Below are 23,178 nucleotides of genomic sequence, written 5' to 3'. Positions count from 1 at the left end.
ACCATCCCTTGCATCTCATACACGACACAAACACAGCAGTAAATGCAGGAAATGATCCACGCGCAAGAAATTGAAGAACGTCAAACATGCGTGATGCTTTTCTTCCACGATACAAATTCAAGAAATTCAGAAACTAAACTCTTCCACTATATTAAATTTCAAGACTTTTCTGACTTCAGAAAACTTAATAAAAAGATTGAAATATCTACAAGTACCAATTTTCGCAACCCTCCGAGGACTGCCTTGAAAACTATAGAGCCATTATGACTGCCAAAAGCAGGCACACTGGTTGGGCTTTTGTTAACCCATCGGAAGAATGCAACTTTACAGGCCTGTACAAAATTGTCTGTCTCAAAGAAGTCATCATTGGCACATATGAGGCCAGTCATCCGGATAAGAAAGCCATGTCATCAAGGGATTTACCCTTGTGGAACGAACTTAGCCGGAATAAAAATAGAGATCCAAAATCCCTTCAACAATACAAAAAATCCGAGACTGACCGAGTTACAAAAATGCTTTGACTGCGTATAGCAACGCTATCAGTGAAACAAAACAGAACAGCTTCAGGGAATTCCGGGAGAGGATCCAACAAACCACAGGGCAATATCTTCTATTTGTCTGAATAAGGAAAATTGGACATTTACCGAGAATGAAGAGGAGAGAGTACATCTGCTTCTCAGAATTCATTTCCGGAGTCCTTACACGCTTACCGGACAAGACGGTCAAGCGAAACTGCCCGGTATCAGCTAACGAATATATTACAGAATGCCATAGAAACGAAAAAATAGCACTGTGTGCGTTTTTGGACATGGAAGGAGCGTGCGATAGCACATCGCACACAGAGATATGAGATGTCCTGATCTGCAAGGGAGTGGAAAACACCCTGAACTTCTGGATGGATAGAATGTAGGCAAATAGAAGTGCCGATAGGTAGAAAGTCTATTATCATGAACTCCTAGAAGAACTAACAGATACTGGATTACAAGCCCAAGGGTTACGCGAATGGCGATATGTTAATCTATAGCGGCAAATGTGAGGATTCCCTACGCGATAGAACCCACACTGAGCTAAGAATTACAAGTACCTAGAGCAAGGAGGCGATAATCCGGAACAATCTAGCCAAAATCACCATAGTACCATTAACTAAGAAACGCAAGCTTGGTCACCTAAGAGTCAAAACTGATTAGCTGATACACTGATGTATTCCTCACGGAAGAGAGACTGGATGCCGCGGTTATTGGTCCAAGGAAAACATGCATGTACCATCTAGGAGATATTCTCAATCATTGGTCCATACCAAAGAGGTTTCACTCCAGGCAAATCAGCGACAGATAAAATTTTCTCTCTGCGGCAAATGATGGAAAAACTTTTGAAATATGGCTATCGATTGCACCATCTTTTCGTCGTTCAAAGGCGACTATGATAGCATAGCCAAGGTAAAACTATACACGGCCATGAGAGAATTCGGTATCCCGCAAAATTGGTAAGACTGCCTAGATTGACCCTGACCAATGTGCGAGGCCAACTAAAAGCAGCAGGATCACTCTCAAAATCATTCGACATCAACAAAGAGCTTTGTACTGATGAAGAGGGTAAGTCGCCCCCGAAATATATATTTACATTTAAAACCAATAATTGTAGTCTGGAGACTACCCCTTGTCTATTAATCAACAACGGTCTAAGACAAGAAGATGCTTCATTATGCGCCCCTTTTAAGCTGGCCCTGGAAAAGGTGATCCGTGATGCTGAGGTAAATGTGACAGGCACCATCCTTTTTACCATGGTTGTGGATAAAATCCGGCTCATTTGGTTGCAATGGGCGTATCACACTTAATCTATATAGCTAACATTACACGATCAGTATTTCATCAGTCTGCCGTAAGTCAATTCATCAAAAATGGACTGATAAAGTGACTGATGGACTGACGTGTTCAGTATACACAAGACGGCAAAAAACCATATTTAAAGATCCGAACTATTTGGATGTCATGCCTCGATTTACAACTTAATGGCAACTGCATTTCACTCAATTTATCATCAGCCCACCCAGAGTGACCGATTTTATTTAAAAATTTAAATTTTCAGCAATCATTGGCATCAACCTATGGGTGAGGATGATTCAGCCCGGAAAGTCTATAAGGGTAATATCTATGAAAACGAGGCAGACCCTGCCTCAGATGAAGAGATATCGATTTGGTGGAGGCAAAATCGGTATGTCTGAAGTTCCTTACTAAGGTATGCTAGACCGGATACCGGTTGTTGCGCCACTGGTGATGATAAAGAAAAAGAGCCGTCGAATCATAGTTGAAATATTCAATAGTCACTGCAGACCAAATTATTACCTGGGAAAACTAGGGTTGTCTACGAACAATGACTGTATATTCTGTGCGGAGAGTGGCGAAATCTTCTTACATATTGTCTGACAGTGTACGGTACTTGTGCAAATCTGAGAAAATACTAAATACTAGACGTCAACTTGAAATACTTAGAGATAGTTAAGTTTACTACAACCAGTAAAAGGAGCACCATCGTTTTTCTAGGATGCTGTGCAACTTTCCTTAACAATATTACGTGTATTACTAACCAAAAAAATCATCGAAGGAACGCCTCGAGGTGGAGATACTTCCCCTATCCTCTGGTAATTAGTTACGGAAGAAATCTTGAAGAGACTTGATAAAAACGGACGATGTGCTGATAATACTTTAGAGATTGTTCTCCTCTATCAACCGTGAGATAATGGATAGTTTGCATAAGATGTGTTCATAGGTTACAAACGCTGGTCTTATCATTAATCCATGTAAAAAATGATGCTACATATTCACTACAAAACTAGACTTCTGCCTACCCCCATTGAACGACTAAAGATTGGCACTGACCACAAGCGTGAATTATCTTGCCACTTAACTAGAAACGAAATGTAGAACGGTGGACTAAAAAGCCAGTATAGCTTATCTATACTGCTTTTTCACTTATCAAAATTGGAAGATTTACTGCACCTGTGCTACCCAAGAATATATGCCGAATGGCAATCATGGATATGTACGGGGTATTGGCCCATAGGCAACCTTGCCGCTAATGGTCAATAGCATTCTTAGACGATTGTAGGGATGTCCGGCTTATCTAAATGCTACCTATTGAATCTGAAGGTTAATACCATAAAAATCTTTCTCATAGGCTTCAAGCCACCATATTCCATTGTAAACGGAGGTTTAACAGGTTTGTAGTTTTAAAACAGCTCAAAAACATAAGATTTTTGCAGAGCGGGCATTTAAATCAACTAACCAACCACCGAAAAACAGTATTATTTAAGTAAATGCTGTAGGCATAATTGAATCTTTTGGATGTGTCTTATTATCTATTTTTTTTCTTCAAAATTGAGCCGATCAGCCAGAATAGGACAAAAAGATTTAAGCTGTAAGGCTAAATCATTCAAAAGAAATCAATTAGTTGTTAAGGGTTGTTTTTCTTTTCGGGTTAAAATAAAACATAAATAAGGAAAGAAATATTTGATGCGACTAGATACAATGAATACTTGGCTTTAAAAGTAGCCTGATTTTTTGCAGTAGAAGTTTTTGGATATCTTTTCCTTTCAGAGAGCATAGCCAGGGTAAAACTGTACACGGCCATGGGAGAATTCGGTATCCCGACGAAATTGATAAGACTGACTAGGCTGACCCTGACCAATGTGCGAAGCCAGATAAAAGCAGCAAGATCACTCTCGAGACCATTCGACATGAACAACGGTCTAAGACGTCCTCATTAACCTAGTTCTGGAAAAAGTGATCCGTGATGCTGAGGTAAATGCAAGAGGTACGATCCTCTTTAAGTCCACCCAACTACTGGCCTATATTGGCAATATCGACATCATGGGAAGAACCACCCGATACGTACAAACTGCCTTCATCCAGATCGAGCAAGCGGCACGAGATCTTGGGCTGCACATCAATGAAGGCAAGACAAAGTATATGGTGGCAACATCAGCACCAAAAACTAACCAACCGAAAATATCAAATCGCACTGGTCAAACGAAAAGAAGAAAGATAGGAGACTGCAACTTTGAGACCGTTGATAATTTCTCGTATCTAGGGTTGAAAATCGCACGGTTGTTGGCAGCCAACAGAAACTATTTCTCAGCATAGGGTGAAAGCTCTTACTCTACAAGACCTCATGTATTCCTCGGAAACCTGGGTTCTCAGCAAGCAAAAATTGCAAACTCATGGTCGCGTTCGAGAGAAGAATCCTCCCAAGAATTCGCCCCCTACATAACCTATATAACGACGAAATCAATGAGCAATACCCTGACCGTCAAGTTGTAGATAGAATCCGCCCCAATAGGTTGCGGTGGGTGGGTAACTGAATCCGTATGAATGATGGTGATCCAGCCCGAAAAGTCTGTAAGGGCAATATCTATAGTAGAACAAAAAGATGAGGCAACGAGGCATGGAGATGGAACGATAGCGTAGACCAGGACGCCAGGCAGCTTATAGAGATATTGAGTTGGTGGACCTCGGCGAACAACTGCCGTTGATGATGATGCCGAAAGGTACACTTTCCTGTTTGTTGCTATGCGTAGATCAATAATATTGCGGTTATTAGGATTTCCATGTCGGTAGCATCTTACGGGATTGTTCCGATACAATATTAATGAGAAAGAACTGATTTTACAGTACAAGGGTCAATCAAAACCGAAGCGTTGTTTACACACTATTGGTTTAATAGAACGAGGCTTAACCAAAGATGCATGTTTGAATCATCTATTCTTACATATTATAACGTTGTATCGCGCATTGAAAATTAATATTATTACCCAAGTTCTACCTTATCATCAGTGGTTTGACGCCATATCAGTTTTCAATTACAGTCATCAAAAGCTAAGTTAAGATGGAATGTTTAACAAACAACAGGTGCAGATTGTAAATCTATTAAGTGACGACTCGAAATTCTCATTTGCATATCAACTCTTTCATAAAAGATAAAGTCATGTTGAAGATCGAGTTTTATCAGCCTTGAATTTTGCAAAAATCCCAGCCAGAGGAGACTTACTTATCTCAGTTCCGAAGCACTGGCCAACTCGGGGAAACTACTACTAACTTGTATTTCGCTTACTCACCTCCATCTCTTGCTTGGATATCGTGTAGATGCCGGAATTTGATGTCATATTGACGTTGAGGTCTTCACTGGAAATCTCCACCGAACGGGATCGCATCAAGACTGATCCACTGCCCGAAATCACACGCAAACGCGAAATTCACTAGATAAATATTTGCAAGCAGAACCTACTGAGCACTGGAATCACCGCCTGTGATTTCTGGGACGTGACTCGTGAAACTATTCGTGAATTTTTTGCACCTTTTGGAATACGCGTTAATATTCAAAGCCAAGCGACACACGGCGATTTTATCGTTTCGAATAAACAGACCCGAAGAATAATAGATTGGTGCACACTTCTCAGGTGAAATCCAGCTTTATTACTATCTATCTTTTCTGCGCGGAGCTCGGCGCGTGGAAATCTAACCGTTGCACAATTGCACTTTCGATAGTGGAGTCGCGGGCCTGTGAACTCGAGCAGCGCAAACTAGTGATACTGATATGGAAGCAGAATTCCCGCCTATACAACTGGAAACGAAATATCAGTAAGCATTCCGGGCTGAAGCTATCTCTGGCAGACTACCAACAACGAACTACTTTACGTTCTGGTGGTTTCACGTGCTGCAAACTGCGAGAAATCGAGCTATTACTCATTACCCCTACTGAACCTCTACTGCCTTGGTGGATGCCTCACCTGAATGGAAAGTGAACCGCTTCTTAGCCTCAACGGGCGCCGTAAGCCGTTCTTATATGAACTTGGCTGGAAGCATGCCGCATTGTTGATGCTAATCATCTATGTTATGTGTATGCTGGTCCATGTAGAGAGTTTGCGTATCAGATTCAGATTGTTGATCAAAGAGAATGCGGTGAAGCCGGCTGTAATCCGTAAATTTGTAGCTCTCACTGTCTTTGGTGTACAGAGAACATAGCAACCGGAATGGATTGCCAGTAATTTGCACTACCTGGCTCACCTGAAGCTGAGATACAGCAACAGTCAGAGAAATACTTTGCAACCACCTCCAAAAATTTGAAAACTATCTTTTAAAATAATATGTTATAAGCGTGAGGAAGCACTTTCGTCATTAAACAGAACTTTCGCAATTTTCCTTATTCGTTCTGAATTTCCTTGACTCTGTATCATTGATTCCATAACAGTATGTTAGCGCAAATCAAATGAATCGTAATTAAGCGTTGAATGTCAATTTCTGGATCTCATTCCCCGGGTTCGACTTCCTCAGACAAGAAAGGTTTTGTGGACTTTTTATGTAAAAATATTTGGCTGCTAGCTTCTCAGTTTATACGTACTAAGTATGTTAGACTATTCATTGTGACGGGATGCTCACCATTTTTATAGTGCAACAAATTTGCGTGAAAAACATGAAAAAGTCGACTTTGATCTACTGTTGCTTTGTTAATAATAGTAGGATTCCCACTAAGCTTGCCAATATAATTTTCCATATGCGCCAAAACTAACACATGATTTGGAAAGTACTACTTCAGATCTTTCATTTGATATTCCACATTACTATATTCGCTGAAAAAAAAATGGTTTGCCTCCCTTTTGCATTTATGAAGACCCCCTTAAATTCAATGTAAAATAATGTTACTCACTGCGTAGGAGGGCTTTCATATTTCCCACCTTTCCACCAAATTTCGTATCAATGAGGGTGACAGACAGACAGCCAGACGGACCTAAAAAGCTGAAAGGCAAACGTGCGGATTCGCCCGGAGGCGATTGTTATCTCCAACTCGGTCAAAACTGATCCTGACCTGAAAGATTTGAGGGAAAATGTCAACACGCTCCGAAGAACCCAGAACGGTACTCAAACGACCACGATTATAAGTAGAGACAGCGCAGGTGTTACTAGCGGCTGGACAAGTTGGGATTGGATGGGATGCCGTCATTGAAGACGTGCCTTCAATGTCTCAGACACTTCGTTCGATTTAGAAGATGTGGGAAGAAAGGCCATATTCCCAGGGAATGCAATAGGCATCCCAATTGCCTATTACGCAAAGAAAGGGAAGGATCGGATATTGATGCAAATGGTGAGTGCCCGAAATTTGGGAAGACTGCAATCAAAAATGAAGATTATTTAAATTAACCTCAGGCTTTTAGTAGCTTTTGTGCAGTTGAATGAAGTTCTAGCCAACAAATGTGATGTAAACAACTTTCGGAAAGAGGGGTCTGATTCGGTCTTAAACTTGACCTCTGTCAACCCCGAATTTCGTCTGTCCTGGTACTTCAGCTGAAGCTATACTCTCAGCGATCAGCAGGCAATCTTCCTTACACTATGAGAAGGGGGCAACCACTAGGCGGAGAATCAGTATGCACGAAACCGAGAAAGATGGCAGGGTGGTCTGCAAAGTTTTGGACAGGAAGACCTTCATAGAGCTCTCCACGTGAATCAATGCATCGTAAAATCCTGTAATGCGACGATATCGAGGAGATGAATATTCCCCAGCAGAAGGCTCAACTATTGATAGAATAGTGAACTTATCAGTCTTCGGTCGATTTGCCACCGAGTCAGACAAACAGCTCATCAGGCGGTAGTTGGGATCTATCACTAAAAGCGTAGTTCCAGCAAATATTGTTTGGTGGTGACCCTCAATGGGATACATGCATCTAGCTCTGTTAATTGGACACAGAAATCCTTCACGAAGATTGATATTTCGGTGCTATTGTCAATAGCTATTTACAAGAACGGAGGCTTTGGTAAGACATCGACGACAAACACCATTTATACGCAGTCTTCTTGTATGCCTCCTAGGACTCCGTACTGAGCTCACTGCGGTTAAACATAATTTACAATTTCAAGTTAGATAAAACTTGCGGTTCTGGAGGAAATTATCTGAAACATGCTGAGTTATACTCAGGCAAAGCAATCCGCGCTGTTAAGGCATGGCTAAAAACTTTTGGTCTGCCACTTACGGGGAAAGAACGGAACCGGTCCTCCTCGCCAAGGGTCGTAAAAGAAATTATGCCCGCATTCAAATTAGGAATCATACCATTACTTCCAAGCGGGCCATCAAATATTTGGGAGTGATGTAAACGCGAAACCCAGTTATATACAATACCTATAGGATACTTACTTCCACAGCAGTATGATTCTGGCAAGGATGACGCCGAACCTAAAGAGAAATACTTCTAGGTTGCTCATAGCATGAGTGGTGAGCTCGATGTTACTCTATATAGTCCCAGTGAATGCAGTCTACAAGATGTGTTTTACCTTCAGGACTGTCTCACATAATAGAGCGTTCGTCATTCTAGGAATAATGCCGACTGATATTTTGGCAGATGAAATGACGAGCATATATAATGTGAAGTCCACCTCCCCTTTATCGTAGACGAAATTTGGCGAAGGAGAGAGACGTACAAATAGATTGCAAGAGACTGATCCCTGCCATCAAGGAGTGGTTGGAGAGACGGTCCGGTGGGATCAATTATAGTCTTACCCAGTTTTTAAGGGGCATGAAGGATATCGGCAGTATCTGTACAGGTTGACATTGAATTGTCCGAACTCCGATACAGTCCTAGAAGACTCGCATTCTTCTACTGTCCAAGATTCGTGGAAGAGAAGAAGCAGAATGAAATCTGGTTCGGAGAATGCTAGCATCTCAAGAGGATTAGGATGCGGTCAACTCCATGGTCGCATCTAAAAGCAAACTGCGAAAGTCAGAAGAGACCAGGAAACCGTCGTTACGGGCACAACGTGTAGAAGGAAGACGACCAAGCTAGAGTGAACTAACTTCGCCTCGTGATGTAATATCTTATGTTGGTTCCACGGAACAAGCAAAGAGTCAGGGGTGGTTTCAGTGGGTAAAAACCCCATACACTGACATGCCCATAATTGTGCGATTTCGGGAGGACCCTCATAACTTTCATCCACCAAATTTTGTGTCATTAATTTCATATACTTCCTAATAAATGTGATCTGACAAACAAGCAAACGGATATTAAGTATGGGTAGACCATTCATTACTAGGTGCGTTCCCACAAGGAGAATACAGGAATTTACCTAATCCCTTAGGCAATACCTATTGTAGTAACAGGAACTTTTGAAGGTGGGTAAGTGGTCTTCCGGCCAATGATATCTTCTTACAACAGTGCCTTGGTGGCGGCTAACTTGCGCACCATGGCATCTAATGTTAAAAAAAACATTTCATCGCGCCGGTCAAGGGGTAATGTTGATCGGCAAAAATGTTTGCAATACCCACCGCATTTGTGCAAGAGGAAGAGGGAGCGGCAATAGGCACTCTAGGATCAGGAGATGAACCCCAATTCTAAGATCGCTCGCATATTGGGAGTATTGAAGAAACTCCTGGTTACATAGAACCGGACAAGCGGGAGGTGGTGAAAAGTCAATCCGGGAGGCCCTCATAGAAAACAGAATCCGATTCAACGGTATTTGCCTTCATGTAGCTTAAAGCTGACTTAAAGTTAACCTGCCGGGTTCCCCTGAAAAAAATACCTTTTTCCCGAACAGTGCCACAAGTGATATCTAGCTGCATCGCCACCAATTTACCGGTAAACCGAAGACTTTAGAAGAAATAAGGGAATCTTCTAACATCGTCAAGTGTCTGAAAGAAAAAAAGGCGTATTGGTTCCTAGAAACAGCAGAGTTCCGGTAGAATGTGAACAATCACAATATCTATTTATGAAAAATAAGTGTAAGTATGCGCAGCGAGCTAATCACAACGTTACCACTGTGAACAATCCTGAAAGATAACGATAACACTAACGCCGCGTGAAAGTGATAAAAGCAATCGGAAAGAATAATAAACAATAAACAGTGCTGCCGGCTTGAGCGAAAAACATCCAAGGGTAAAAGTATACGACCCGGCAAGTTAAATAAATTAAAAGAATGGAAATAAATTCAGAAGCGGTAAAAACGGGTCCAGGGCATAAGAAAATGGAAATGGAGAGTCAATTCTAGTTAGCGTCAGGGGGGATGGAATACGCTTCTGAAGCAGGAAACCTCCTTAAAAACAAAACTTCAATGGTACTATTAAATCGACGAGACTAGTGGAGGCCCTCCACAAAAATAAGTCCCTGGAGAATTTAGAACAGAAACTAAAAGCAATGACAGTCTTCAAATCCTTACTAGGTACCGGAATCGTAGCAGCCGCTACAACTGCAATAGGAGAGGCAACATATTTAGTACCACCGTCACCAGCTCTAGTCCAGCAGCACCTTTTATCGTCCAAGTAAAAGCTCAAAGGCCACCAAAATGTCTCCAATCGTTATTGTAGAGCCTGTTGAGAAGTTTTTTAAACCACCAGATCCTACTCAAACACAATAAAAACTACCTCGGTGTCAAGGACCTTCTTGTAGAAAACCAGGTGAAATGAATGGCCTATCCACTGCCACTTTAGCTTTCCGATCACACGAGTGCCAGGCTTGTGGGCCGACCAAGTTCTTCAGTTGTGGAGTTCAATTTCCATGTGCTATTCTCATATAGCAACACATAACGAATACTAGCACAGAACAGTCTCAACTTGATCTTGGTGTTAAGATAACTGCATTTCCAGATTTTAGACCGGGCAACGAAAGCGGATTAATGGCTATCAATGGGCCGGGCAACATCCAGTTCGGTACCGCCGTCGGCAGAAACCATCGGATTCGCGTCTGCTACCACTTGACTTTCCAGAGTACAAAAACACATTGTCGGAAGAGGGAGAGAAGTACTCTTCAGATTCCCACCATCTTACTTCGCTTATATCGTTGTAATTCCCGCTCAAGTTTGAGAAAGCGAGCATTCTGAGGACTCTTGTTACCGTTGTCGAGGAACGTGCATTGCGAACCGTTGTCCAGAAACCAATCATAGTCCGTTTTCGATAGTAAAAGGTTGTTGCCGTGAGATCAATCTCTATCTGAGGCGTTGTTGACGTTTCGGTAGCAATAAAGTTTCAAAATTTGCAGGTTGCTCTTGCGACAAGGAGGGAAGACTTTGAATGTATTCTTAAGCCCCAACTCACTGGGAGCATTCATAATTATATGAATGAATAATTACTTATCTAATTCTTATATTTCATTTATATTTCAAATTCTCAAAAAATTGTTTTTTCGGAATCCTTCGTCACGCAAACTGCTTGCTCCGCCACAATTCTATTAAGAACATCCAACTACGCCCTGAGACGCCCGTGTGTTACACGGTCACCCAGACTATAACGGAATTAGCGGAAGTCGGTAAAATAGTAGGGGAGACCTACCCTACACGATCGATCTTTCATCAATTTGGCGTCAGTCAGAATGACAAAATTATAGAAAACTGATCGTTCACGGCAATGACTGATGGACTGATGAATATTCAAATTTTTAAATAAAATCGGTTAATCCCGCTGGGCTAAGGATAGGCTGAGTGTAATGCAGTTACCATTGTATTGTTAGTCGAAACATAACTTCCGGATGGTTCAGATGTTTAAATCCATGTGACAAAAACTCTTTTCTAAGGTTTTGTGTAAAAACGAAACCTTATTAAAATCGGTTTACTGTCTGTCTGTCCGTCTGTCTGTCTGTTTTTCCGTCACACGCAATTTTTCTCGAAGACGGTTATAGCCCCCCACCAAATTTGGTAGAAAGGTGGAAACTGTGAACGCTCACGCATACAGTGAGTTACATCCTCTTACGTCGAATTTAAGGGGGGTCCCCATATATGCAAAAGGGGGAGTAAATTTTTTTTTCATCAAATATTGACTATATTTGTGGGGTATGAAATTAAAGGTCTCGATTAGTACTTTTCAAAGCCGGTCTTAGTTTTGACATTTGTTGGAAAGGCTGGGAGTGCGGGGGTTGAAAAAGATCATTTCTTTAAGGGGGCCATTATCAGCAATTACCCAACCGAAAAATCTGAAAAAAATCAAGAGGCCGCCACTATATGGTACATGGGCTCCGAAATACCTTCCAAATCGATATCTCTTCAAATAAAGTTAATAATAGTATATTACTGTAATTTCCAGTAAATGGCTGCAAAACCCCCCTTAAGTTGATCCTAGCACCACGAAATAGGTTATAATATAGAGCATGATCTTAGCAAGTTTGGTGGAAATCGCACTATTACTAACGAAGTTATAATAGGTCAAATTTGTGGCTTCTTTGCAAATTCAAGACTTTGAATGTCAATATCAGAAGAAAGTGGATACTTTGACATAATATATGGATATATTACGTGCTACGTACTGAGAAATACACGAAACCTTTCGTACCTGAAGTGTACAGCTTTCAGTTTCTCGACTTGTTGTAGACTTGTTTATACGGACGTGACAATCATTCAGTTTTTCATCAGTCCATTTCTGGTGGATTGACTTATGGCAGGCTGATGAAAAGTTGACGGCGTAGGGTAGGTCATAGAGGATCAACATCATAGCTCCTCAACAACTCGAAGCATTTGAGACAACCAGATTGTTTGACGAGGTAAATATTGGTCCTTCGGCTCTGGAAGAAGCGAGATATAGCAGTGGTTATCAAGGACAGCGAGATATAGCAGTAGTGCTGCATTTACAATTTTCTCAGCGCTAGTTATATTTTGTAAATTTATAAATACTCAAAGAAGCTTACTCATATCCTCGAGGTGCTTGACTCCAGCAAAGTGGGAGTCTTTTAGGTAGATGTGTGACCCGACTGCTGGATAGGTAACACGAAGACCAAAACTAAGGTCGTATATAATTTCAAGGTAATTACCGGTCACAGGAAAACCAGAAGAAACACAGCACACAATGTTGCAAGTTTCTTAGTAATACATTGTTGCAATCCCTTAACAAGCCATTTAACTAATCCCCGGTTAATCTTGTAAACGTTGCGCAAATTTGTTCGGGCGTTCTCACGAGGGGCGTATAATCGGCTGCGAATTACTACTGGATGCATACACGTATGTAATTCCCGCACGGTCTTGTAAACCAATTTGCACATGCATTAATTAGGAATACAAATATTTATATCTTGCACTATTTCTAGAAATTACATTTTATCCGCCTAATCAATGTCTACGTTTAATTAGCAATGTCAATAGAATTTAGAAGTTAACATATGGAATTTGCCTGAAAGATAAATAAGCAGAAGGAATATGAGCGCAAAGGTAAAATATATATAGCATACCTACCAGTTGAGGTGCAAAATACTCTTTTGTAGTAGTAAACTCACTGCCTGATGCATATATGTAATTTGCATTAATATTTCTAGTATTCACATTTGAATTAAATTCAGAGCCATAATTGGGCGATCCAGTATCTGAAGGTTCCGACGGTTTATATCATGTTAAACTAACTCCTTATTAAATGAGCTTGCAAAAGTTAAAATGTGGTTCCATTTGTAAATAATATATGAAAACTATCTAAATGCAAACTGCTTTGTAGATAAACAACAATGAGAATGTATATTAACATCAAAGTATGTAGAAGCGAGTGACTCATAACGGCCAAAATAAATTTGAACAAAATCAAAACCTAAGCCCCTATTTGAGTCACGATTTTTATGGTCCAGTGAACAAGAATGTTTCAAATATTTACTCAATCAAATAAGATATTTCTAACTCTAATGCAAAGTGCCTTTGATGTGACCATTATAACAGATTAAATTAAAGCAAAAACATAAATTGTTCAGGAACTACAGAAGATAAGAATCAGTCAAGCGCCCGATAAGAAAATAAATCATTTCAGTTTCATATTATATAATGTTTGCTTTGATTCTCTAATCACAGTAATGAATCACTTTCATCATCATCATCAACGGCGCAACAACCGGTATCCGGTCTAGGCCTGCCTTAATAAGGAACTCCAGACATCCTGGTTCTGCGCCGAGGTCCGACCTACGCCATCGCTCCATCTTAGGCAGGGTCTGCCTCGTCTTCTTTTTCTACCATAGATATTGCCCTTATAGCCTTTCCGGGCTGGATCATATTCATCATACTCATCCATAAGTGACCCGCCCACCCTAACCTATTGAGCCGGATTTTATCCACAACCTAACGGTCATGGTATCGCTCATCGATTTCGTCGTTATGTAGGCTAGGGAAATCATTTTCATAATCTGCAATAACCAACAACTCGAAAAAAACTAATCAGTTCCGTTTTCTACTTAGAAAAATGTCATCCTCAAAGGAATCCTGGCTAACTCCAAGTTCGAGGGATGTTTTCTTTATTACGTGGAGCGGTATATTCATCATCATCATCAACGGCGCAACAACCGGTATCCGGTCTAGGCCTGCCTTAATAAGGAACTCCAGACATCCCGGTTTTGCGCCGAGGTCCACCAATTCGATATCCCTAAAAGCTGTCTGGCGTCCTGGCCCACGCCATCGCTCCATCTTAGGCAGGGTCTGCCTTGTCTTCTTTTCCTACCATAGATATTGCCCTTATAGACTTTCCGGGTGGGATCATCTTCATCCATACGGATTAAGTGACCCGCCCACCGTAACCTATTGAGCCGGATTTTATCCACAACCAGACGGTCATGGTATCGCTAATAGATTTCGTCATTGTGTAGGCTACGGAATCGTCCATCCTCATGTAGGGGGCCAAAAATTCTTCGGAGGATTCTTCTCTCGAACGCGGCCAAGAGTTCGCAATTTTTCTTGCTAAGAACCCAAGTTTCCGAGGAATACATGAGGACTGGCAAGATCATAGTCTTGTACAGTAAGAGCTTTGACCCTATGGTGAGACGTTTCGAGCGGAACAGTCTTTGTAAGCTGAAGTAGGCTCTGTTGGCTGACAACAACCGTGCGCGGATTTCATCATCGTAGTTGTTATCGGTTGTGATTTTCGACCCTAGATAGGAGAAATTGTCAACGGTCTCAAAGTTGTATTCCCCTATCCTTATTCTTGTTCGTGTTTGTGTTTGACCAGTGCGGTTTGATGTTGTTGGTTGATTCGTCTTCGGTGCTGACGTTGCCACCATGTATTTTGTCTTGCCTTCATTGATGTGCAGCCCAAGATCTCGCGCCGCCTGCTCGATCTGGATGAAGGCAGTTTGAACGTCTCGGGTGGTTCTTCCCATGATGTCGATATCGTCAGCATAGGCCAGTAGTTGGGTGGACTTGAAGAGGATCGTACCTCTTGCATTCACCTCAGCATCACGGATCACTTTCTCGAGGGCCAGGTTAAAGAGGACGCATGATAGCGTGTCGTAGACCGTTGTTGATGTCGAATGGTCTTGAGAGTGATCCTGCTGCTTTTATCTGGCCTTGCACATTGGTCAGGGTCAGCCTAGTCAGTCTTATTAATTTCGTCGGGATACCGAATTCCCTCATGGCCGTGTACAGTTTTACCCTGGCTATGCTATCATAGGCGGCTTTAAAGTCGATGAACAGATGGTGCAACTGTTGTCCATATTCCAACAGTTTTTCCATCGCCTGCCGCAGAGAGAAAATCTGATCTGTTGCTGATTTGCCTGGAGTGAAGCCTCTTTGGTATGGGCCAATGATGTTCTGGGCGTATGGGGCTATCCGGCCTAGCAAGATAGTGGAGAGTATCTTATAGATGGTACTCAGCAACGTGATACCTCTATAAGGAGCGGTATATTGGCCAGTGTAACTTGATAGGAACGAGAAAAGGAATAACTACAACAAATATATTTTTCTTCTTTTTCTTTAGCCTTTGTCCCGTTCACAAGCGGAGTATGCTCATCGTAATCGGTTGTGGCATTTCACTCTCACGCCTGATCTGGATACTGTCAAGAGACTTTCAAATCACCATCCAGCGTATCAAGCCTTCATTGATTCGATCGGCCTTCCGGTCGCTTACCATCGGTCTCCATGTTCAACCCAATCTTGGCAAGTGAATTCTCGTTAGCGCGAATTACGTGACACCACCATGGAAGATGCCATTCTTGTAATTTTTCCACTGTCGGTGCAATCCTATTGGATCGCGGAGATCCTCATTTCGAATGTGATCAATGCGTATTACGCTACTAGTCCAATGCAACATCTTCGAATTCATTACCGTGTGACGCTACTGGTCCAATGCAACATCTTCGTCTCCATTACCGCGAGACGCCGTTCATTAAATTCTATAATTGACCAACACTCAGAACCATAAAGCGCGACTGGGCGGATGACTCTGAAAGGCAATGTAAAAAGTAACAGCGCAGCTTCTATTGCGTTAGTAGTTCCCTGGTTTTTGACAATCTCTGCTGAATTCACGGTTATTCAAACGATGTCGCGAATACAGTTGTCAAAAATGAGTTCGAAAATCTTCATGGTATGAGACAGCAACCGGATCGGAACGTAATTGGAACATTCTGCTGGACTACCTTTCGTTTTGCAGGTACTCTGGCTTTCTCTGATCTCATTCATTTCATTGCTTTCTCGACTTCAGTCGTGCTGACATGAAGGTCCTGGGAGTTTAACGTGAGTACCTGCAGTGTAGGGATAATCCTACGGTCCTCTCCGGACATGGATTGGTTTGGAGACCACAATCAGAGCCCTGCTATGACTGGCACATCGGTACTGGTTTATAGTGAGTACAGGCTAAGCATTCATACCAGTGGATGCTAGGTCTATCTAACAATTCTGCCGCAGCTAAGGGGTACAGCACCCGAGTTGTGCAACGCAACTCCACGCTTGAGCTCACAAGGAACTCTGTTCGCGATGTAGGCATAACCACAACCACCATGATATTGCACAAGGGGGCCAACCGGAAATAACTGGGCCGAGAGCACATTCTCCAAGAATTCTCGTGGAGCATATGCTCTTACAGTGCCACCTCGGTCCCCATGATCCCAGATAACCTCCGATGAGGCTTCGTGCCAAGAGCCACTTCAGATGCGTCCCTTGCAGACTCGAATCTGATCGCCCTCCAAGTACGCGGGGGCGACACTCCCCATCGGGTTGAGTAGAAATAGCTCGGAACGGAGAACCGCAACGAAACCTTTCCACCAGCAAACTACGGCTCTGCGCACAATACAATACGTAAGACGCCAAAAGACAACACTAATACAAAACATACAAAACACATGGGGTCCACCACGACCACTATGGCCATTCGCCCATCATGCTGCAAGTAAAGCAGCGTCGAGGAACTCCTTCCTTCATCGGAAGGTAGTAAGCGTGTATTCAATAGCGTATAGAAGTGTATCGCCGCTAGTAAGGCACTGGCTAAAATAGTAGATACTGTTCACCACGTGAACGTTAATGCTGTCTAAATCATGGATGTCACAGTACGCTGGACAGACACAGAGAACATGCAACCAGTCCTCTGAATCTGCCCCATACAGAACTCAACGTCATTCAGTTTCAATAAGGGCAGATGACGTAGGCAGCCGTTCAGCATTATCACGACGGTTTTAACCGTTGAGACCATGACACCGACTTTTAGAGACCACGCGTTGACAATGCGCACGTACTCAGTACCCCGCTGTTCGAGCTCAAGTCGACTGTTCCCCTCAACAAGAATGACAAAATCATCACATTCAGCTACAGAAGAAAGCTCACCCAGCATCCATCATCAGATTCCTGTGGGCAACCGCACTCCACATTCACCCGCACACGCTCGTTGACGCCTTGGACAAATGCTTTCCTACCATGGAAGTAACTCTTCCACAGAGCTAACTTCTGGCACCCACACTCACAAAGTTTCGATAACATAGACGGCCATCTAAGATAATCAAATGCGTCTACAAAGATTCCAAGAATGTACTTGCTGTGACAACGGACAACAAAGTTCTTCATATACGTTAAGGCGTCGTCGGTGGACCGGCCAGTACGGAAGCCATACTGCCTGTTAGACACCAGATGGAACGTTTTCAGCCCCAGTCCCTGGACCGTAATCCTCTTTAGGACCTTGCCAATGGCCACGAGAAGAGATATGGCCCTGTACGACCGAGGATTACTCTTATCCTTCTCTGGTGGCTTCAGGAACACAACCACCCAGGTAGTCTCCCAGAATGCAGAGAAATAACCCTCCCGCAAGCAACATTTAAATAGACACTGGACATGAGATGAGATGGCCCGCCAGATGGCTTTGTACATCTTGCGAGTCATTCCATTTCAGCCAGGTGACTTTTGAGACCTGAGCCTCGCTATGCTCTTCCCGATCTCACAAGACCTCAGGGAAGGAATTTCTTCCCCTCCTTTAGGAGGGGAGTAGGAGACACCGAAGGCTCAGATCACAGTTAGATACTAGACAGCTACCTCACTCCCCCTTGCCCCTCAAGGGGGGAAATCAGTGCGAGTACACACGATTTCAAATTGTTTTGCCCTTGAGCATGAGCGAGATGTACCGAAAACCCGATCAGCTGTGTTTGACATACCGCCCGGACTTGCCAATGGATTGGTGAGATTGGCAAGTTTTTGCTTATGTATAAGTGAATACGTGAAACAACTTTTTGCTATATGGGTGAGCATGCCGTAGTACCAGAATAGCAAAAGCTCACCGATCTCTCTCTTACCAATACGATTTGACGAAAATTATGCCTTTTCCTTATTTAGCGTCTCTGATGTGTACAGATAAGCTTCTGTAAGCACATTTGCAAGTGGGATCATTTTTGTAAGGGTACTGCCTATAGTAGATCTACTGTGGCTCAGATATCGGAAATAGTTCACCCAGCAAAGAACAAACACTATCAAGCCATATCAGCATGGGTTCCCCGTTCACCTTGATGCCGGCTATGTCTTGATTGCAATTCCCTCTACATATCCGGTCGAACCTTCACTTTCCCCACTACGCTTACTGTCGAATCAGCCTTAGTTTTCTTCTTTCGACTGCCTCAATAACACCTCGCCTGTAGGCAAACCTAAATTGGTCAATATCACCATCAATGTTGACAGCACTTAGACGGCGCGCCCTTTGGAATAAACGCGTATCATTAATGACGACGGCCGCCTAGCAATGAGCACTCACGTGTCTGCTAGAGAGCCTCTAACAGTTGTACTGACAGGTGGAATTGCTTCAAATGTCGGCAGTGCTTGTGGAAATGAAAGATGAGCAAGTTATTGAAATATGCTCGAAATATTCTCGTCATCTATTGTAAGCAAAGTTCCGTTCTTCTCATTAATGCAACAGAAGCGTTCTTTGGTGCCAACTTTTGAAAAGTCGATACAGATCTCTTTCGCCATCCCCAGTGTCCAGTTTATCGTAAAGATCTGTGTAATGGTGATGGCTTCGTTTGCTTCCCGGTTGGCATTCTTGTAAACTTGCCAATTGGCCGGTGTTTTGGTAGAGACGTTTCTTTTCACGGGCCTTCGTTTGGATATCGTCTTTCCAAAGCTAAGTATTTCAGTGGATGAGCCGTTTACGCTTGGTGATCAGGAGGGTTGCATAGACCGTTCTGTGGATCGTGTTTTTAACTTGGTTCCACGACTCTTCTCCATTCGTGATGGCTGGTAGTCGTGTAAGAGATATCATTTCTTCCTCCTTCTCACGATCTCGCCACCATTCATTATGCTACGGGACAGGGCATTTCTTACGGTGTTTTATCGGTGGCTTGATTCACAAGACAGCAATCAACAGTGCGATGGTCTCATTGGGAACAGCTTTGCAGTGAGTGACGGTGATATAATTATGAGAATATAGTCGATTAGCGTTTTACTGTTTTCACGATAAAATTTCGAAAGATAAGACATTCCCTTGATGAATCTGAATACATGGCATAGAAGTACAAAGTCATGGCTGTCCGCAAAATCGACTATATGCTTGCCACCCTCATTACATGCTCCAAATCCTTTTCACCCATGGCACCTGTTGTCGTCTGCCTTTTCACTCACATGACTATTCAAGTCGCCCGCAATGATGATATAATCATCGGCAGGCACGCCACAAGTCTCTGCATCTCTATGTGCTTTCACGGTATCAGGTCGACTTGTTTGTGGTGCGCATGCGGTGAAAAAGTCAATCATGCGATCAGCAGATAAAATGATCAAATCGCTCGATTCTTTAATGGCATCGCGAAAACCCTTAGAAACAGCAATGCTAACAATCCCCCCCCCCCCCCCCCCCCCCCCCCCCCCGCCCCCATTTTTCCAGTGGGGATGCCAATATTTAGCGTGCAGACGCGTATTTGTTTTGCTCGTACTAATTTACTTACGTACTTACGTTGACAAGAACCCTGGCCAATTTCTCAGCAGGACCGGGGCTAGTCCTGCCACGTCACTAGCACACCCTAACATTTCTTCGAGGCTTGGGATATCTCAGCACTATCATTTTGATTTTAACGACATTTAATGCATTTTCTTGGTCGGCCTGACATAGTGGAGTAACTCCAGCTATAGTTTATTTATCTCTTTCTCTGATGTCAGCACTTTATTTTCTGTTTTTTTACTGAGTATAAGAAAAAAGTACGTTGCCCCAAACCCTCCTCCTTTATCTAGGCTTGGAACCAGCATGCTATGTAAATAGCAACAAACAAAATTGATTTACAAAAGGTAATTTAAGAAACGCGTCCTGCCTCGTTGACGGCTAGAGTTGAAGCAAGACTGGATTAAAGGTACCGCACATGTACGCTATTGTTCAATCACATACACGTGAAAACTATCTAGGCGCCATCGACAAACCACACATTAAAAGCAAGATTGCAGCCGCCACATCACTCCCCTTAAATGCTGCTGTCAATGGCGTAAAAAACTGATGTTGACTTATTCAATATCATCGAAAACTCGTTATCATGTTGACAGATCCGGCTGGCAGGTTTTGATGATCTGGCCTAGAAGGGGAAGAGGATTGATTGGCAATCTGCCTACCGTTGAAGCGGCCGGGATCGTGCAATGGGTGATGAAACTGCACCAATTGAGGTGTCCAAGAAACTGACTTGGTTGTTTTTTGTCGCGATATTATTGGCGATTTCTGGACCGTTGAAACTGGGGTTGCTTCGGAGGTTTGACTTGACGGATTTGCTCCACCCAAACATGGGATTAGTACAAGATGTTCCCCCGAATCTTCTGCAATATACACCGTTCACGTGGATGGTGTAAACTGACGACGACAATCGCTCAACAATCCAATGGTCACCTGTGTAAATACGAGTGAGTCAGTGACTTCTTGACGGAGTCCACTCTGATGAATAAGAACGGAGGTCCTTATGAACGAATGTTGCCCTGTTCGAACGATGTGAAATCGACTTTGTTTGAAGCTCTCTCATGTAATCTCTCTTGTCCTTTGTAGGGAAATGTGGGTATAACACTCCTCTGCGTTGCCACCGACGAACCAATCTCCAGACGATATGGTGTGGGGCAGGTTCGTTTGGATACGAGTAGCTTCCTCAATGATAAAAATAACGCAATATCCAATCGTGCAAAGCTCCAACAACTGTTTCAGTTTATTGATCCGCAATAGGAATGGCTTCAGACCAACAAGAAATTTGGTTCAGTATAGCCAAACAGTACTTGAAACTTTGGTACGGCATAAGGGGTCCAACGATGTTCAAGAGAATGTGTTAAAAACGTTGATTAGGTATCCCGAACGATTGAAGGTAATTGGTTTGCCTCGCGACCTTGTAGCACTGGCAGCTAACACATGATTGTGATCAATTGTAAATGATGTTCGGATGTCTCAAGTGGTTAGAACACTGGGCTGTGGTAGCGGAAGGTGGCGGTTCAAACCCACTGGTCACAGTAGATCTACTATAGGCAGTACCCACACTAAAATGACCCCACTTGCGAATGTGCTGCAGAAGCTTATCTGTACACACCAGAGACGCTAAACAAGGAAAACGCATAATCTCAATCAAATCGTATTGGTAAGAGAGAGATCGGTGAACTTTTGCTATTCTGGTACTACGGCGTGCTCACCCATATTGCAAAAAGTTGTTTCACGTATTCACTTATACATAAGCAAAAACTTGCCGATCTCACCAATACATTGGCAAGTCCGGGTGGTATGTCAAAGACAGCTGATCGGATTTTCGTTACATCCCTCTCATGCTCAAGGACAAACAATTTGAAATCGTGCGTACTCGCATTGATTTCCCCCCTTGAGGGGCAAGGGGGAGTGTGGTAGCTGTCTAGTATCTAACTGTGCCACTGGTGGCAGAGGGATTTGTTATCGTGACTGAATGTCGGATACCAGTCGAGTCAGCTGTGAATGAGTACCTAAGTCAAATCAGGGTAATAATCTTGGGCGGACGCAATGGATTGCTGCGCCAAGGATTATTAATAATATGGAAATGACCCGACTACTGGATTGAGCGCAGGGATGGTATGTGCCGAAAAAAGTTTCACGCAGGGTTCTGGAACGAACGGTCGCAGTAAGTGTCACTGGAAGCAGTTGTAAAGACGTTAAACCGGCAGAGAGGATGTTTTGTGGCTCCGTGTCCTTGCTTCCTCATCAGCTAGGAGTTGAGTTTCTATATCTGATGACAAGGAGATTAACTCAATTCTGGACAACGTATGGGCGATGACGTCAAACTCACCGAAAATGTGCTCAATCCTCGTTGTAAACTGAGAGGTGAACGAGAATTGTAGGCCTTGAGTGAGGAAAGCCTGATTTGTTTTATGATAAAACTCATAATCCAATGGTTTATTTTTCAATCTTTTCAGTCGAGTCAATTCCTACAGTTAAAAGGCTGAAGACAACCACCTGCCTTCGTCCTTTGCTCCAATGCTGCGCCCATTGCTACGTTTCATCTTCCCCTCGGACACCACTTTATCGTGGTGAGGGAGCTATTTATTATGTTACTTTACTAAGAGAGTCCAAAAACATGAATATGGAAGGTATAGATTTGAAATGGTAAAAAGTCACAGGGTTCGAAACCACCCACGATCACAAGCAACCAGATCGTGGCCGAATTTTGGGAGCCTTACCAACAACGTACACATTGTACACCAGGTAGGAATGTCGAAGGTAAGTGGTATTGAGCTTAGATGCATCTACTTATTTGCTCCTCACTTCCTAGGAGTGCAAACATGTATCTATTGCCGAGAATGTTGCGCGTGTTTGCTTCCGCCGAGCTGCTCATAGACTAATTTTGAAGCAGTAGATCCAATGCTTTTGATTCCCGCTGGTTTCCACATCCCAGCCATAAACAACTGGGCAATGTCAACTGGAAACTGGAATATAGAAAGAAAAGGAGCATGGGGCAGATGTTCAGAATAGGGATTCTTCAAGATCCATTCTGAAATATTTTCTATGTTAGCGGCCCGCCTATGGACGCATCAGACATCAGATTTT

The 23,178-nt window shown here is 42.9% G+C and overlaps 1 protein-coding gene across 2 annotated transcripts in view; it reads right to left on the bottom strand.

Moving 5' to 3' along the window:
• Window positions 1-5,797, bottom strand: part of LOC119650361 (putative phosphatidate phosphatase) — a 202,223-nt gene extending 196,426 nt beyond the window's left edge. The window contains exon 1 of one of the 2 annotated variants that reach the window (XM_038053067.1): window positions 5,111-5,797. In XM_038053067.1, the coding sequence (XP_037908995.1) occupies window positions 5,111-5,206 (96 nt within the window). In that variant the 5' untranslated portion in view covers window positions 5,207-5,797. The remainder of the gene's footprint in view (window positions 1-5,110) is intronic. The other variant, XM_038053052.1, reaches the window with a different exon arrangement.
• Window positions 5,798-23,178: the final 17,381 nt, after the last annotated feature.

Source organism: Hermetia illucens, chromosome 1 (genome assembly GCF_905115235.1).
Source record: "Hermetia illucens chromosome 1, iHerIll2.2.curated.20191125, whole genome shotgun sequence".
In the NCBI taxonomy this organism is placed as follows: Eukaryota; Metazoa; Arthropoda; class Insecta; order Diptera; family Stratiomyidae; genus Hermetia; species Hermetia illucens.
The sequence above is the reverse complement of the archived record's forward strand: the minus strand, read 5'-3'. Positions and strand labels throughout refer to the sequence as shown.